We start from the raw sequence: 19,131 nt of genomic DNA, 5'->3' as shown, positions 1-19,131 counted from the left end.
TTCAGTGCATTTCTGAACACTATATAATTTAAAAGAACTATGCCTTTGATATTTGACCCCAAAGGTATAATTTTTGAAAATTTCACATTTCCTCAGTAAAATAGAAAATAGACGGTGTATATAACATTATATGACTTTTTACAAATTCTTTTTGTAAAGAATTTTCTTTTAGAACACGAATAATAATAAAAAATGTATATAAACGATTTGTAGGCAATAATATATAAATTAGTACGAAAGGGCTAATGCAGATAACTGACTTTTATGTTACATTCGGTTCGTTAAGTTTTATGAACTTATAAACAATAGCAACAGACAAAAAGGGTTAAAGTTTTCCTTTTTCTTTAAGGGCAGAAATAGTAAAATTCTAAAGCCTAGTATTACATGAACGTTTCCGCAAAAGGGTAAATTTTGTAGGCTGTTGCTTTAAAAAAAGAAAAGGTTGAATGAGAGGAGGGTAAATTTGCGGTTATAAAAGTAACAATTATTTTAAGGAAACAATAACTAAAGAAATTTCTATCGTAACAAATACTACAAAGTTGCCCCCAAAATTAATAATCACAGAATTATGTTACATTATTTTAGGTATAGACTATAAGAAATTAGATTAGAAATTAAGTATAAGTAGGTTATTATCTTTAACCTTTAATCAATATTACCTAAATACGGCCATTAATAATTATGACAACTCTTAAACTAAAAGAACCAAAACATCAGTAAATACTTCTTAAAAATTGGTCCGGATTTTAATATATAAAAAATATGTCGACACTCTGTAGCCACTAAATTGCTAAATCAACTATTTTCTTATAGCTATTGACACGTCAGACTTTTGTGGGCCCGCCAGACTGTGGGATTTCTGAAAAACTGTCCACGTGCTGTTATCTGTTTTAAACAACATTAAACAGATAAAATTATAATTTTATTAGCTTATAATAACTAGCACGTATGTTACTCATAGTATAAGTGTAAACAGAAATATTGGCATAATTAAATACTTTTTATTGCGCTAATAAATGTGTTTACACTCAAAATGTTGTTTATAATTTTACACGTTTTATGCTAATATATTTAATATATTTAATTTGGAGAAATAATTCTTAAAACTGCAATAATATTTGTAAAAACAAATTAAATGATTATAAACAAAATGTTTATAAATATTTTTTAATTCTACGAATTTTACGAAAAACAAATTTATTTCAAGGCCAGCTTGTATCTGCGAATTAATTTTAGTTTATATCTCGCACTTTTTCATTAATAAAAACACCCAATACATGTCTTATCATTTTATGCTTTCACTCATAACTTGCGATGTTTCTTATCAATAAATATACTCATTTTTGTAGGAGATATGACTCAACATAAATTTTAATCAATTTTGCTTGACAACATAATTAGTAAAATTATAATAATTTACATTGAAGCATATATTAAAACTATAGAACAAATATTCTTACATATTCTAAAGACCGGCGCAAAAACTTTGATACTAAATAACGATAAGAATTTCCATAAATTATTAAGACTACCTCAATAGGTGGATAATACACACAATGTGACTATTATTAGTTACTGTTCTTTCCACAATATCTTTTCTTCATTATAATATTAATTTCTTTGACGAATGTGACGCATCGAAAAGATAACGAAAAGACATAAGAAGGGTTCAAACAGTAATGATGAAGCAGCAACAAAAATTTGATTAATTTATTGAAATTTGGTTGACCATACAACGTTCTTTTATAGGAAATATTCGAATTTTTATTTAAAGTAATCTATGACGATTCATAATAGGTTGAAAAAATCCAGCAAGTAATCAGTTGATATATTGATAGAATACTCTATTTAACAACAAAAGAGTTTGAAAAAATTTTCATACAACTAGTTTCAAAATAAATATCAACGTTTGGATGCCTCTAAATTCCTAAACCTGAGTAAAAATAATTTTAAAATTATAAAAAAAAATAAAATAATATTAAAATTATACGGTAATACAAAAATATTTTGGATTATACACGATAATCCTCTGCAAAAATGACAACCGTAAAAAGCAATTAAAAAGACATCCACAATTTCTCATAGTTCAATCAGGTCAGCTTCTGCTTTTTTAGCAACATCGAAACTATTATGTATTTATATATAAACCATGCGCAATACCGATTGACTATATTAGGAACTTTATTTCTAACATATTATATATATTATATATAATATCTAAAAATTATATAATATATTATTTTAGCCAACTCCAAGACGCTTCTCTAGAAAGCTTCTATGTCCCTTAAAGAGATTTAAGGTGGTTTTTTAGTCTATGTGTTCTTATATGGTGCCGCGATAGGCCAATATCTAACTTAACCGAAGTAAACTTAATCTATGTGCAAAACATTAAAAATAATGTAATGCGGTTATCATTTGGTTATCATTTGGAGATAAAACTTTACAACTGCCACAATTGATTACAAGGACCGTAGTGTTCCGGAACCTTATAAGGAAGCTAATAAGGTTGTAGTAAGGTTGGCATTCATTATAACCTATTTGCATTTAACCAAATCAACAATTCAAGTCTTTCTCAATGCAGGTAAAGCAAGATTTTGAAAACAAAAAATCGTATCTAATCAATGGGAAATGTGTTACGTTTTATCATGATATTGCTGAGTCACACATATTTTATGAATTGGCAAAAACTAAGAGACTTTATAAAGCGCTTTGATATATCCATATCACAAAGCTCTGACATTGTATCATCAGATTATAATTTGTTCTAATAGCTGTAATACTTTTTCGCTAACATCACTATTAGTGCAGATTTTTGACCTCAAAAGAAATCGTAGGAAAATTAATGCATCAGCATTTCAATTACTAGATTCTGAAATTCTTGAAAGGAGTTGAAATAGGTCAATTGGACAAAATAAACTATATTATTTGAAATTGCATGTGAAAAGTATTTACAATTATAGTTCAGTTTTGATTGCATTAAAATAATTTTATATATTTTTATTTATAATTTTAAATCATTTTTATTAAATTTTATAAAAATAAAACTCTTTATAAAAAATTAAATAATACTATCTTATTAATAAAAGAATCGATATACTAAAAAAATGAAATATGTTTGCCATATTCAATTTAACATTTTTCTAAGCACACGCATCCTTGAGTATATTATATCCCAATCGACAAATCCGCCAACTATGTGACGTACATTCTTTTCAGTATCATCGTAACCAGTACGTCCATGCAACATACGTAGATTGTTGAACGTTAAGACATCTCCGGGTGCTGTTTTAAACGATACCGCCTGCTCGTGTGCCATACGTACAAACATAGCATAGGCGGCATACCAAGGCGCCACCTTGTCTATATCAACACTGAAATGATTGTCACGCTGAGGAACGCTGTGATTGATGCGTGCATACTTGCCATCGGCATCCAGGCTACGAAATGAGATGTAAAAGAAAATATAAGTTTAATGCTAAGTCGGGCACAAAGGAAGTAAATAATGCAATCAATGAAATCGGTGTCAATTTTTTGTGTTAACAACCTTCAGCAATGAAGTTGTCAATCAGAGCAACGAGTTAATGTTGAAAGCATACTCACTTTATGACAGGTGCACGCCAAATGTTATGAAACTCAACGCCTCCATCAACGCCAATATCACACCAATCCACTGGCGTTTCAGTAAGGATTTTAAAATGCTTGGGATGCTTGACACGCAATTGATCGGCTATATTAAAGGCATCGGTTAGTGTGTTCCAACCGCCTGTGGATTGTGATTGTTCTAGGGTGTGCAAAATTGTGACACTTGGTTTGTATTCATAATATGGCAAATCTGTATGAAGCGGTAAGGGCTCAGCTAGATAGGAATAATTTTTTGCACCGGGACGAGACTTTACACTGAACTCTTCACTACAAAAGGAAGAGAAATAAAATTTGAATAGTATATATACATTATTTTATTATATATCTTAAAATTAATTTTTAAAATAAAAAATTTGGATAATGTATATATAAAAAAATTATATGAGTAAATTTAGACAATTATGCAGACTAAATATACATCTAATTGGATATTTAATTTTTTTATGAAATTCAAATAAAATATTGTTTGATTGTTTAATTAAATTCAATTCTCGCTCAAGATAATAGAATTTATAAATTAAACATATAAATTGTTTTCATTTGTGTTGCCATCCAGACCACCAGTCAACCAATTGATACATTGGAGCTTCGTCACCTTCATGAGCCCATGGGTTATAAACCCATGCCCTTACTGCATCGCCAGTATATTCGGGCGTATCAAAAACTCCAGCCTAGCAGTTGCTTGCTATACAATATATTTTTACCAAAAAACCTTTTTGGCTAAAAAAGGTTAATTAATAATTTTACATACCCATAAGTTGTTTTGCGTATAAAACCAACACGATCTGCTAATGTCTTAACTACTCCAATGTCGAGAGGTGAGTTTTTCAATAAACAAACTCCATAAACTGCTAAGGTCTCCAACAGTTGAAGTAGTGCTAAAAAATTTTTGGAATGTATAAGTATTTTTTTTTATATTTTTACTTATATTTATAATAATAATAAAATTTTAGTTTCGTATTTTGTTATGCTCACATTCATCCTTTTCCATTACATCTTTATATTCAAATTTTTTCAAAATTTTTTGAAACTCTGGTTTACTCCAATGCTTAGACTCTGGACGATACCATTCACTTATGTATTTTTGACGATTTTCAGTAGAAAAGTCTCTTTCCTTCAACCAATTCAAGTCAAAAGTCGATGTGTGCTTATCAGACCAATTTATTTTTACAGCATTTTTAGAATCATCAGTCTATTTTAAAAGAATAATGGATTTTAATAATAAATACAATGTATTTTCTGTCTTGAGTAAAAATTTATTTGTATATAGTTTTTCATATTAAAATTAATTTTTTATTATAATATTTAGCTAATTATTTTATTAGATGATTATTTTATTGATAATTTATTTAACTTAATTAATTACTATTATTAAATATTTAATTGTTAGTACGAACACAATTTATAATAAATTTTTTGATTTTTACCGGGATTATGTCGTCGCACACTTAAGGCGGTTAGAAATATCTGTGTTGTTAAAATTTTATAAAAAAATTAAAATATAATTAAAAATATGTAACACAAATTAATAAGTTTAATTTTTTTATAATTTTTATGTGTTAAATAAACGACATAAGCCCAACGAAAATCAAAAACTTAATTAATCAATTTTATATATAAATTTCTTATTTTTTATTTAGATAATTATTTTATTATTTTATTTCATGATTATTTTAAAGACTAATTATTTTATTTCATTTTTAATTAATTAGTAAATTTTATACTAAAATTCCTTTTTTATTGTAATGTTTAGTTAATTATTGAATTATTTTATTTGATGATTATTTTATTGATTAATTATTTTATTTAATTTTTAATTAATTAATAATTTTATTACTAAAATTCCTTTTTTATGTAATGTTTAGTTAATTATTGAATTATTTTATTTGATGATTATTTTATTGATTAATAATTTTATTTAACTAATCATTAAATTTTATATTTAAATTTATTTTTTATTGTTATGTTTAGTTAATTATTGAATTATTTTATTTGTTGATTATTTTATTGATTAATTATTTTATTTAATTAATTATTAATTTTTACATTAAAACTTCTTTTTTATTATAATGTTTAGCTAATTATTTTATTTGATGATTATTTTTTTTGATTAAATTTTTTATATTATTATTTTATAAATAATTGGTTATCACTGAATCAAAAATATTATTTTTCACACTTCTCATATTTTTATTTGTTCTTAATAAATTATAAATTTTCATTAATTTAAAATTAACTATTAGTTCATATTATTTCTAATTGTTGACTGTTATTATCAAATTATTTTATTTATTTTGATTAATAAAACACCTACCACAATATGTTGCACCTTAACTGCCATGTCAAAGTTATTCCAACGTAATGGTTTACGACTTAGTGAATCCTTATGGAAGCATTCATCACATAAACAATTGTCACGTAACCAAATGCCTGGAAATTTCATTATTTGCTGTTGCTTCTCATGTTCCTTAACTAAGACCATTTGCACTGATTGATCCTGTTGCTCCTGCACACTGACACTTATGCTACGCATGAAGCATTTTAATGCCTTCGCTTTGGCCACCAATTGGCGTCCACTTCTCTGTGTAGTACTAATCATTATTTTTCAATTGAAATGTTGAACAAACTGAAATTGCAAAATGTGAGATGTGATGTAGCGTTCCATTCACTGGTCCTCAGAGAAATGAAATCATTTTTTTTAGTCGCTTTCATTTCAACTATGTGATTCTTTCTAGTTTCCGTCAGCTGATATTTTGCTACCGACTTCGATACCTTCGCCTGACGACTTGATTATTCAACTGGCGAAAGAATTCATTTCGCTTTTAAAATTTTTCAATGTCAGTTTGCTGACCATGAGTTCAATAAACTATTACTTTCTTAATTTTGATAATATTTGTAAACAAAAACATTTATTGTTACTTTGTTGCTTTATTAATTAAAATCTCGTTTAAACTGCTCCAAGTAGCGAACCGATAAGAATTTGTCATACCGTTCATACATGGGGTTTCTTCCACTGCGAAAAATATTTAATAAAAATATAATATTTGATTCATATTCATTTTATGATTATTTTTTAAATTCTTTAACCAAAAGTTAGGTACAAAAATCGCACTATAAAGCGAATTTTTACTGAAAACTGTTATAATCTCTATAATGAATATAAAATCTAAAAGAAGATAATACTTACAAAAGTGATAGTATGTAAAAGATTTTACTTGGTTATTACTTACCAGAAGATAATTGAGCATTTTTTTTTGAATATATTAGATTGGATTTTAAAATGGGTTAAGAATTTGTCACCACGTCACTGCATCATTTGAGGATTATTGTGACATACCCACTTTAGTTCCATAGACGAGTAGCAGTTAAGAAAGCCATTATGTATAAGTACCGAAGTATGAGTCTGGCAAGACTATCACAGTGACAAAGAATGTGTTCTGCTGTTTACTCTTCTTCGCAACAAAGTCTGCAGCTATCGTCTCTAGTAATATCTAGGTTCGATAGATGCTTTTTAACTCCGCAATGCCCAGTGAGAAACTTTGTGACAAGTCGAATGCCACTTCTGTTCAACATAAATAGCTCCCTAGTTATGGCTTTTAATCGATATGACATGGATTCGTTGGCTTGTCTGCAGGCAATTGTATTGTTTGAATATATACTCGAGCAATCCTAGAACAACATAGGAGGGTTAATATCAAAATTAAAATGAAGCCGCTTACCTCTAATAATTCCAAAAATATAATAGTTGCTTCTAATACTCATAAACTTCTACGAAGAGTTCAGTAATCACCCACAATTTACCTTGTCTTTTATCTGCATTTCTTTACTTAGAACAGGTAAAGAAATTCCCTCATCTAAGAAGTAACCTCGTCAACAGTACGAATTCATTACTAACCAAAATGAGAAATGACTTGTAAATCGTATTGTATGCCTTAACTAAACTAATAATCGTTAAGAATATTAGAGTACCACTCACATATAGAAGAAATTTGTCTTCCCAATAGGCAATCTCCCACATAATTAATGTTCAAACGATCATCCATTGTAGTGTCCATTTTAGTGATTAAGTGCAAGTTGCTACAAGTGGCTTATAAAAAATAGAATTGATATTGCTTAATATCCCCATTGTAGTCAATTATAATGCTTTCAAAGGAAGTTTTAAAAATAGACTTATACTAAACAAAATTCTTCCAAAATCGAAAAAGTAAGGGTGCTATTAACATTTTCTAATTAAAATAATTTGAGGTCAAATTAATAAGGGTATTTAGTCGCTCTGCCAAAAAATTAACTCAAAACTCAAAAACAAACAAATTAATTCTAAAAAAATACATCTAATATCAAAATAATAAAACTGCTGTTCTCGATCCGTCCAATTACGAATTCAAAACTGGCTTAAAAAATAAACCAAAGCTGCTATTCTCGCTTTGTTGAATCACCAATTCAAAACTGGCTTAAAAAATAAACAAATTTTAAAATAAACAAATTTAATGTCAAACAGCTGAATACTTTCTACACAAATGCTTAAATATTTCATACAAAACTACGTAGGTCGTCAAACATCTCAAATTTACATATCACAAAAATAATCCCATTTATCAAGCTCGTGTCTTGGTTTCATTGAAGAAGTTTATTTCTAGAATTTTATCTTCAAGAGTATGGTAGTAAGATATATGAGAATAGAAACGTCTTTAACAAATTTAACAAATTATAATCCTAAATATCAATCTTTAACGATTAAACATAAGCACCGATGAAAGTAACCCCGATGACTTAGCTTAGTTTGATGTAGATGAATAATTCAAGCAATGTTTTTTAAAAGAAACCACTTAGCTATTGTGTATGTAAAGATACGCATTTATTACATTTATATAGTTAACTGATTTAAAAAATAAACATTTAAAACATTTGAACCTAAATAATAGGGAAACCAGCTAACTCATCAGTTACAACAGACAAGTCCCCAAAAACACCACCAAGCGACGAATTTCATCAGTCGAACCAGCAAAGAACATCAGCATAGAAAGCACAATTGACATCATATTCAAACTCTCTGATTCCAGAACATGAAGTCAAATCTGGGCTCATCACGCCTATAATGAGGCTACGAAAATAATATATTTAAAATTATACATATTTATTTATTTATTTTTTTAATTACCTTTTTAGCAGCTTTAAGTACTTGACGACATAATGGACATCTTAGGGTGCGTCCCTTGTTAAAGCGCTTTACTTGTAAAAAACAACAATGGCAAAAAATATGACCACATTTGGTTTTGATTGGAGTTTTCAGTAAATCCCTACAAATGGGGCATGTTGTTGGCATTTCAACCATTGTGTTTTTTCTTCTTCTTCTTCTTCAGCGATAATTCTGCAATCGCAGTTAGCCTTGAAATGTATCTCTCACTTTGCAATTAATGTTGCGGTTCCAGCTGCGCATATATTTCTCCAAAAATATATGTCCAAGTGTGGTGTATTGGAAAATACCTTCTGATTTGTATTTAAAACGAATTAATTTTGAATTTTGTAGTCACGAAGAAAAGTTTGTTCACATAGGATTTTAACTTTTTCGTTACATAGATTTGAAACGTATTCCTAACAAATTTAAAAATATATGTAGTTATAATTATTAAATCATATTTTCAATCCTCAAATAAATTTAACAATGCTATATTGATGACTATAAACAATAGTAACATTTTATATTTTTGAATTTATAAATTTAAGCTTTCCTTTAAATTCATTATAAGTTATTAGTTAATTGCTACACATTCTTGAAAGCTAGTGAAAGCAATGAAGGCCAAATACAGCTTGAGACCGCTGACAGATCAGATTAATTGAAAGTCTGAATTCTAAAAATTTATAAATCCGTCATATAGGTTTCACATATTCTAACAAAAAAAAATTACTGCTTATTAACACTATGACTTCATTTTCAGATATCAGGGCAATGATCTAAGCAATTTTTATCTATAGACTAATAGAATAATAGGTTGTTTACAAAAATGTGAACTGAATGTATTATGATCTCGATCATAGCAATTTAGCAGGTGATAGAAGTATTTTTTAAAAAAAGACACCTTTTTATATATTTAATCCAACTTCAACAGAACAGATTTTTTGAGTTTCCTTCAAGCAATTCCACTTTCCATTCAAAAAAGATGATTAAATAAAATAGCTTAAAACAACTCAAAAGTCTATATATAAATTCATTTAATGGGTTATCAAACAAACCTTTTTTTTGCATTTCTACAGAACTATAACAAAGTAAATATGAAGTGTATAGTCATTAACTGAAAAAAATGGATTATTCGCTAATATAAAAAGTTTCGAATTGATCAAAAAAATGTGGAATACTCTAAAGAGATAATGTGTGAGTTAAAATTCCTTAGTTGGGGTAAAACATTAGTTGAATGTAGTGAATTACTTCATCCACCATATTCTTTAAATAAAACATCTGCAATATATCACTTGTTTCTGTCTCTTCAAAAGATTTTATGTGGATAGAAAATCAAAATTAACCTGGATCAGGATCAGTTAATTAAAGTAACTAAAGTTTTATAACCATGAAATCATACTATTGCCAGAGAGATGAATTAAATATATTTTACTTAAATAGGCAATATATTATTTAATTCCTTGATAATAGTAATTTAATATATCTACAGAGGTTTTCATAAAATAGTTAACTACAGCAAGAATTAATTTTTATTTTATTTTAATTAATTGAATTTTTGGCTGACCATGCATAATATATATACGAAAACCATTTTTAACGTGGATTACCAAATTGCTATCAAAGAGCTGAAGTTTTATGACCACGGAATTTATAATATTATCATCTTATTAAAACTACAGAGAGTTTTTATACATAAAAATAATATATATTCTATATTAAATTTATTTTAAATGTCCGTTACGACGGAAGGAAACTAAATTCTTAATATAAACTATTAGTTTCCATAGAGAAGATTTTATCGAACAGTAGTGAAATTGCAACAACAAAATTTTTTTTTATTATTTTTAATAAATTAAATTTTTAGTTAACCATACAGCTGTTTCGAGTATTGTCTAATTGCCTTAATTTTTTATAAAATGTTTAAAGCAATATATAATTCTTTACTCATGGTTAGACTGAGATAAGTCTAGTAGCTTACTTCCTAGTTATGATATATGCGTGTGTTGCTAAACTCTTTTGACTGCAGTACCGACTGTTGAGCGAATTCACGACACTAGTTTCAAAAAAATATGTGATATAAGTATAAAATTAATATATACGTTGAGTATATTTAAAATTTGAAACAAAAAAATTGATCGAATTTTTCTGCTGCTGTACTTATCACCGTTGATCTGAATGCCTAGTATACTATTAATGCCAGCTTGGTGAAACTAGTTGTGACTCTTATATTACTAATACTTGCGATCTAGTAAAGACATCAATACTAACCTTTATAATTCTTTAAAAAAAGTAGACAGAAAAGGCAATAGGAAATAAATACTATATTTTTGTAATATATATTTTAAAAGTTATCTGGTTCAGTGATCTGATGCCTAGTAAAATTATGCCAATAAAATAAGGCTTGATAGGACTTGTAGTACACTGTGTCTATTATAAATTTTTGCACATGTATCTAAATATATGTCAAGCCAAATATATATATAGTTAAATCTATTTAAATACTATATTTTAAGAAAATTAAAAGGAAAGGGCAATAAGAACCTGATTCGTATATATATAAATTTTTTTTGTAGTACTTATTTTTAAAGTGTATTGAGTACGTTCTTCTATCTTAATGTTGCGAACTACTACTCGCTCGTTTGTGACGTTTCACATTTTAAATTCTGCAGACACTTTGTAAATTTTTTAAAACTGATAAGAATTGATTGAAATACCTATTAAATATATTTTTTTTTGTCTTTACAGACATAAGTAGACTGATTATATATAAAAATATCACTTTAGATAATGAATGATTTTAATTCAAAATGAAACAATGAGCATTTATAATGAATAATAATAATTATTTGCTTAATGTATACTATCTAATTAACTAAACCGGCATTTTCCGCCTACATATCGGCGTTGTTTGTCCATCTGCAGTTGCTTTGTATCTGTAAGAAATCAGCCCATATTATTTCGCCATTCCGCAAAGAACACGTCGCCAACTATATAAAATTGTATTTAATTTATATTTTTATTTACTAACAGCAACTGCGATAATCGGCGGACATATCAGGGAGCATGTCGCCTGATTTTGTTATGAAACATAAACAAAAAATAAATTTAAAAATTAAAATAAAATAAAAAAAGTCTGATGCGTGTGTGAAATTTTTGGTGATTTTTAATGGAAGACCCCCCATTCATTTCTTTTTTTAATGATATAGCAAGTTTTTTGACTGAAACGTTTTATTGATATTTTTGGAATAAGTAGATTTTTTTAGCTGTTATCAGCTTATATAGACTTTATAGCTTATTTTAATTGCTTAGAAAGAAATTTTTTAATAAGCAAAAATACCGTGAATTGTATATTATATGGAAATCATGCAATTTAGCAAATATATTTTACATAAATTGAATATTTATTATTTATAAGAATTTTATTTTATTTTTTTTGTTTTTGTGTAATATTTCAGGTTTTTACTTTTTGTCAGTGAATTTCTTTTTCCTTTTTTTTTTAATACATTTTAATTAATTTGAAATTCATTTATTTAGATACATCGCATTTGATGATCAACAATTACGAGTATGACTTGAGCATTTAATAAATTTTTGCAAATGCGCAAAACTCCATAAATAAAACAAATGAAAATGAAAAATTAAAAGCAGCTCATAGAATATTAAAAATGCAAAATTAATTTTTGCACAATTGCATTGTAATCGATTTTGCATAATTGTCAACTGCAACGCTTTCATATATCGTTTGCGCCTTAATCCCTTCGAAATGATATCCTTGCAAGCGAGACTCCCACTACGACTGCCGCTGTTGCTGGTACTGGTGCTGCTGGTACTGCTGAGCTACCGCTCTTGTACAGGCGTAATCTATCAATATTCACAGTACGTTTGTTAATTATTATTACTGTCATTGACTACTGCCGCACATACATACACTCCCACACCCGTACAGTCACAATGCATGCAGTCAGTCAGTCAGTCATGCATGATGCATCCTTCTATGGCATTTTGTTTCAATACAAATAGTATTTTTTATATATTTTTACACTGTATCCTGTCAATCAATATTGTTGTGTTAATAACTTTACGACGTTTGTGAATGTTGATTGTAATTTTCGATTTTTTAGTTTGTTTTTTTTTGTACTCTTTTGCATTCTTTCGTCCTTTTTATCGAGCTTTTGCTGCATATCCTGCCATCAAGAAATGTGTTGGGAGCACATAAATGCATTTTTTTCTCTGCAATAATTCTGTAATTCTTTTTTCAATATATATTCCTTTTGTTCTTTGTTTTTTTTGTTTCTCATTTTAAGCTAGCATTGTTTTACTGCCGTCATTTTTCACATCCTGTTGCTATTGTTTCTAAAAAGGCTTAAAGTGATGCCAGGATGCTGTTTTGTTTCTCTTTTCAATTTTTTCTATACTCTATACTCTATTTTTATTAAGCAATATTTTTAATTTTAGCTTTTGGGCTTAATGATTGAGTCTGGAATAGTAACATAATGATAAATATTACACTAAAACAAAAACATTAGTAGTGTCTTCCAGTAATTACAAACTCAAAAGGACACACATACCATTTATTACCATTAATGAAAATTAATATTGTGAACCCATGTTGCTTTAAAATAAATTTTAAAAACAGTCATTGAATCTTATGTCCTACGTCCAATAGCTTTATATTCATTGACCGTATTCCATCAGGAACATAGGTTGTTTATTTAAAATATTCAGTTGTGTTTGTTTAAAGGTTCAGTTAGTCAGTACATACCGTAAGAACTAAAGCGAACTAAAGCGAACTTAAGCAAACCTAAACCAAAGCGAAGTGTACAACCAACCACATCTGTGTATTTGCGAGAAACGAATTAAACAAAGTTCGCCGGATTTGTATGGTTGGTTGTGCATTTTGTTTTGGCTTAAGTTCGTTTAAGTTCTTACGGTACTTATCGACTAACTGAGCCTTAAAACTAAGTGTCGTAGTTTGTTAAAATACTTGTCAGTTTCGTTAAAGATGATGTGCCTCCACGTTACCTTTAGTCTGCCACGTCTTCTTCTGCCGTGAGGGTTCCATTCAAGAATAGCTTCATAATAAATAAAAGTTGTTCAACAAAAAAGTTATTGTTGGTCACTACAACTGCAATCCACAATTATATATGATGATTTATCAAAACCTAAAAAGCGTCGATTCGGAAGATTTAATACATCCTAAAAGAATCTTATACAAAAAGAAAATATAACAGAAATATCACCTGTATATATGTTTAGATTACCCTGGCTATGCGTAAGCCTAGCATAGATTCATTAGTCTCTAGCAATACCAAAGAAAGTAAAGATTCTATGTAATGTTATAGTAAGCATTTATGCTAATTTAAGCAGTACTTAAAACTCTAATTCTCAAACAATGCAACCAAATATAGCAACAAATTTTTACTCAAGATTATTGGTCAAATTTGAACCCAAACCCTCTTGCCTTAGAGAACCTGGCCAAGATTTATGCTGGAAATATCGCCTAGTATGTTGAAGAATGAGAGCACTCAATAGCTTAAGCCTGGCTCTGGACATCCTGGACATAAACACATAGGCCTTTTCTATTGGTATTGCTAGACATGTACTACAGGATTGACCGAGCTTGACCCCATTCCGTCCTATAACCCATTGCTCTGTTATAACAGATGTTAAACTAGATACTTCGTAATAATATCACCTTATAGCATATTAATAAACTTTTAAAAATTCTACTCAGTTAAACAACAATAAACAGAGCTAATGAAACATCAGAGCAGTTAACCACCAGAACAATAAAATAGCAACAATAAACTCGTTGTGATTATAGAGCAGGACATGAGCAGGACGTGAAACAAGGGCAAAGAGCAATGCTAATTCTTAATAAACACGAAATCATGTTGTAAGGATTCTTAATAGGGAAAACCATACATTTTTCAAAGAAGTTGAAAAAATGATTTGTTAATGATTGCAAAAAAAATACATATAATATATATCATCTATGTATAATATGTATATAAAATGTTAATACAAATATCCAAATTGGTTACAAAAATGCATTAACAGAACAATGACTCCTCAACAGTGTATATCTAGCAATCCACAGTTAATAATAATTTTTTTCATTTTTCATTTCACTTATAACGTATTTTTATTAATTTTTGTGATATCTATGCTATAATACACCTTTGAATCATAAAAGCTTTTTAAAAGCGTTTGCAGCATTACAATCCTGATTGATAGGAATTGAAGCATGCAACATTCATTTAAAATGTGATTCCAAACAAAACTATTGTTCTCCGAGAAATAATGCACTTTTGTAGTCTATCAGATTCCCCTCAGGATGTTTGCTGCAATTAAACAAAAAACAAAGAAACATTGTCGATGTTTAAACTAAGATCTAGTACATAACGATTTGTTTTGAATTTTAAATTTTTTAATTTTCATATCAAGATGCGTTCTATCGCCTATCTTTAAATCAAAAACCAACTTTTGAAGTTATTAAATCTGAAATTAAAAATACAAAGTCAGTACGATGGCTGTTAATTAAGTAACGACACACGTGTTTTTTTACCTTTAATCAAACGAAATCATGGACAACAACAAAAAAAACTATATATGGTGGACCCACTGAACTGCTTCATTCTTTTGGAATTCAATTCAATTTTATTGACCTAACAGAAATAAAATTTCCATTTTATTCATGGAATTCAAACACAACAGCTCATCTTATATTCTTACCTATATTGTTTAAGAGCAGATATTGTTTAAGATATTTCCCAAGAATATGTAGAGATGTTTCTGCGCTTCTATACATAATATACACTCGTTGATTATTAAAAGCCATAACTGCACTTCGTGCATATTTTGATGGCATTGACTTCTTATCACCTACGGTTTTAAATCCAATCCGTTAAAATTAAGAAATATAGAGTATTTCTTCTCTGAGTAGTTCGAAAGTATAGTAACGATGGGACCTTCCTAGTTGGACCACTTATGGTTGGCTTTTTTTTTTGGATTTGATTAAACTTAAGCGATTTCTGCTAACTCCAAGATTTTGCTTCATAGATAATCATATTGTTACCTTAAGGCAGCTCCGTCATCCAATTTTCTAAGTTCTAGGTTAGTCGAATTCGAACATTTAAATAAAAGACTTGAAACATTTGGAAATAAGCGAAATACTCAAAAATATTCGATCTGCTTGAATAGTAAATCTGATTCATGTCTCACTGAATTGTTTTTTGTTGGCAAAAATTCATGTGGTCCCGTTTTTTTTTAATTTTGTTTTGTTTTAAACAAATACATATAGGAAATTCTCAAGGTACATATGATGTTTGAACATAATCCAGCAAATCGATATGCTCGATATGGTTAAGTACATACGTACCCGAACATTAAAATTTTGAACCCTTCCTATATAGTTGAAGTAATATTTAAAGCACTATATTATATACATTATGTTAACACAAACACTAAAACAAACTACCTTTGAAACCACAAATGCAGATAATTATATCTTATATAGAAATGAAACATATCATAAATCGGTAATAGTATAGACCTTTGCAAAGTCTATATTTTTAATAATAAGGGTTTACTTTTTTAAGCATTTCATTTCTGCTCTATCCTTCTAATAGTTTTCACTCTATCTTTACGTATCTCTCATCTTTATCTCACTAATGTCATCACAATCTAAACTCTAGTATCACTTGATTCCTAGCTGCCAGATTTTGCAGGACATTCACCATCTCCGAAACCAGTAGAGAGTTTATCGAAATTGCACCTCTCTTTTAAGTTTTCTGATAATAGATATGCTGTACATATATTTATGGCATAGATTTCAGTCTAAAACACTGAAATAATAATTTAATAACTCTGAAATTATGAGCATGGAGTTAATGAAGTGTAATTATATTATAATATAAGAATGTATTTTACCTCCCATTAATCCCTTTAGATGTACAACCTCATATTATGCACGCAATATGAATGTATTAGTACATTCAAATTTGTATTAATGAAAACATAAATTCACCTTACAAAATCCTTAGTCGCAAAGGCACTAAAGGTTTTCATAGTATATATAAACTTAAGCAAAAGTTTAATGAAGTTGACTTTTGGGACATACAAAATAAATAGAGTAGAATTGAAAGTCTTAATAATTTAATTAATAGATAAAATATGTAAAGTTTATTAAATAATTGTAGACTTGAGACAAAAGTTTGACCTCTTTAAGCTACATCAAAGCCATTCTCTGTGAGTGATATATTAGATGTTATACGACTTAGTATAAGAAATTAAATAATTTTATCAGAAAATATGTTGTCTTGATAAATCTTATATGAAATTATTTAATGAAATTTTTTAAGAATTCGTTAACTCTAAAAGATTTTATCAAAGGTTTTTTATTTAAATATTAGTATATATTGAATATATGTACACAATATCTATATATATCTTGATGTACATTCATTGATGTACATAGTATAAATTTATTTATATTGTATTTATATACAATATATCAAATTTTTAAGTCTTGAAAAAGACAGTATCCATCTGTGACATTTAAATACGAGAACTACACGTAAAAAAAATGTCTCTATTCTTCAGTGTATATTTTAACACATACTTGCATTAACATTATTTTTTCCTGTATTTTTGCATTTAAATCTATTCGAGGTATACACCATTTGCATATAATCGCATGAAATATGGCGTCGCCCGCAAACGTGCACCGGAAGTGGTTTTGCCGTTACAAAGCCACTGAGTTTGCAAATAATACACAAAAGGCGCGCGTTTTGCTCTAGGCTAATTAGGCTCACGGGCAGCATTACGTTGGTTTTGTACACCAACACACGTACACACAAAGTGAAATACCCACAAGGACGCACTCCAAACCTGAAAGATTTGCCGCGAAGTGAAGTCCATAAATAATGCAAGTACAAACGAAGTGTGCGAGCACGAATGTTAGGTAAGAAACCTGGATTTGTTAATATAAACGACGCATAATTAGCAAGTAAATGTACCCACTTTTGGCAAGGACACTTCAGCTGCAAATTGGCATACCTCATTGTTAACATTGCACTTCCGTTATTTCCGCACTTAATTGTTAGAAGTAAGAACGACCCCAAGGTATTGCAACAATATATCACAATCACCATAGAGGCGCTTAAAATTGCACGTACATTTTTGGCTAATTTATTTGTAAGGATATGAGAAGTATAAAAAAAAATTATTACTTATAAGCACTTGCAACTTTAATAAGAAATTATTAATGTTTTAATAATGAATTTTCTTAAGGAAATAAATTTAAAAAAAATAAAAATTAATAATAACTCGAGAATTACTTCAAAACGAAGTTATACGAGGACTCTGCCGCGATTCTCTGCTCGATATCATAATGCATTAGAAGGTATTCATATAATTTACAAATTTTAAGATAAAATATATGTCAGTTAATTAAAATTTTTGGGCAGCCTTGGATAAGCCTAACATTTGAAGTCATATTGTAATTATATACGGACTATAATTAAATAAAAATTCGAAAATTTTCTAAGACCACTGATGTTACATTCTTAGCAATACTCGAAACAATATCGTATGGTTAGTCAAATTTTAATAAATTAACTAAAATTTTTATTATTGTTTCTTCATTTATGTTCGAACCACTTTAACTTTTAAAATAGCTTGTTTGTCATTATAAGAAGCTTAATTTTCAGCAAAACTAATTAACATTATAAAATTTTTGTTATTGTTTCTTCATTACTGTTTGAACCCTTCTAAAACGTGTTTGAACCCTTCTAAAACGTTTCATATTTAAATAAAACAAAATGGACAATATACATTCTTAATTCACAATATACAATAATACTATATACTGGTCTTTCTTTTTAAAAACAGAAAATATTCCATTCCAAAAATCTTGATACAAATTGACTGCAATGCCAGATGAACAGAGTTCACATATCAAAACACACAGTGAAAAGAACAATTATCAACTTTGATGTCAACTTTTAGAGAACCCTTTAAGGCTTCAGCAGACAACTGCGCCTAAACATGAGTACTACATAGAATAGCTTAAGAGCACCGCTTCAATTTAGAGATCTATGGAAACACTTCAAGAACATAATTCGCGAGTTCAATGACTACAGAAGATTAAATTTGAAGAAAAATTCGATTTATTCAATTACATTTAGGACTATGAATACAATTTACTATTCGAACTTTAATTATATTAACAAGTTTTGAAGTTTTTAAATGAGAGTCAAAATCTTACCTTTAAATAAGACAGCCGCCTTTAAGATACATGTCAGAAACTT

At 28.4% G+C, this 19,131-nt stretch overlaps 1 protein-coding gene and 1 long non-coding RNA gene across 2 annotated transcripts; both read right to left on the bottom strand.

Annotated features, from left to right (window-relative positions):
- Nucleotides 1–3,076: 3,076 nt before the first annotated feature.
- Nucleotides 3,077–6,466, bottom strand: LOC119681874 (gamma-butyrobetaine dioxygenase-like). Its single transcript, XM_038095173.1, has 5 exons — nucleotides 5,957–6,466; nucleotides 4,618–4,834; nucleotides 4,394–4,520; nucleotides 3,601–3,909; nucleotides 3,077–3,437 (listed from the first exon to the last, which is right to left on the bottom strand). Exons 1-5 carry the CDS (start codon nucleotides 6,239–6,241, stop codon nucleotides 3,125–3,127), a joined length of 1,251 nt encoding a protein of 416 aa, XP_037951101.1. The 5' UTR covers nucleotides 6,242–6,466; the 3' UTR covers nucleotides 3,077–3,124.
- A 2,007-nt stretch (nucleotides 6,467–8,473) lies between these two features.
- Nucleotides 8,474–19,131, bottom strand: LOC119686072. Its single transcript, XR_005252872.1, has 3 exons — nucleotides 19,089–19,131; nucleotides 8,801–9,234; nucleotides 8,474–8,743 (listed from the first exon to the last, which is right to left on the bottom strand). It is a non-coding gene; the product is annotated as an uncharacterized LOC119686072 (long non-coding RNA).

The sequence above is a fragment of the Teleopsis dalmanni genome, chromosome 2 (assembly GCF_002237135.1).
Source record: "Teleopsis dalmanni isolate 2A chromosome 2, ASM223713v2, whole genome shotgun sequence".
Classification (NCBI taxonomy): domain Eukaryota; kingdom Metazoa; phylum Arthropoda; class Insecta; order Diptera; family Diopsidae; genus Teleopsis; species Teleopsis dalmanni.
Note: the sequence above shows the minus strand (reverse complement) of the source record. Positions and strands in the feature narration are given on the sequence as shown.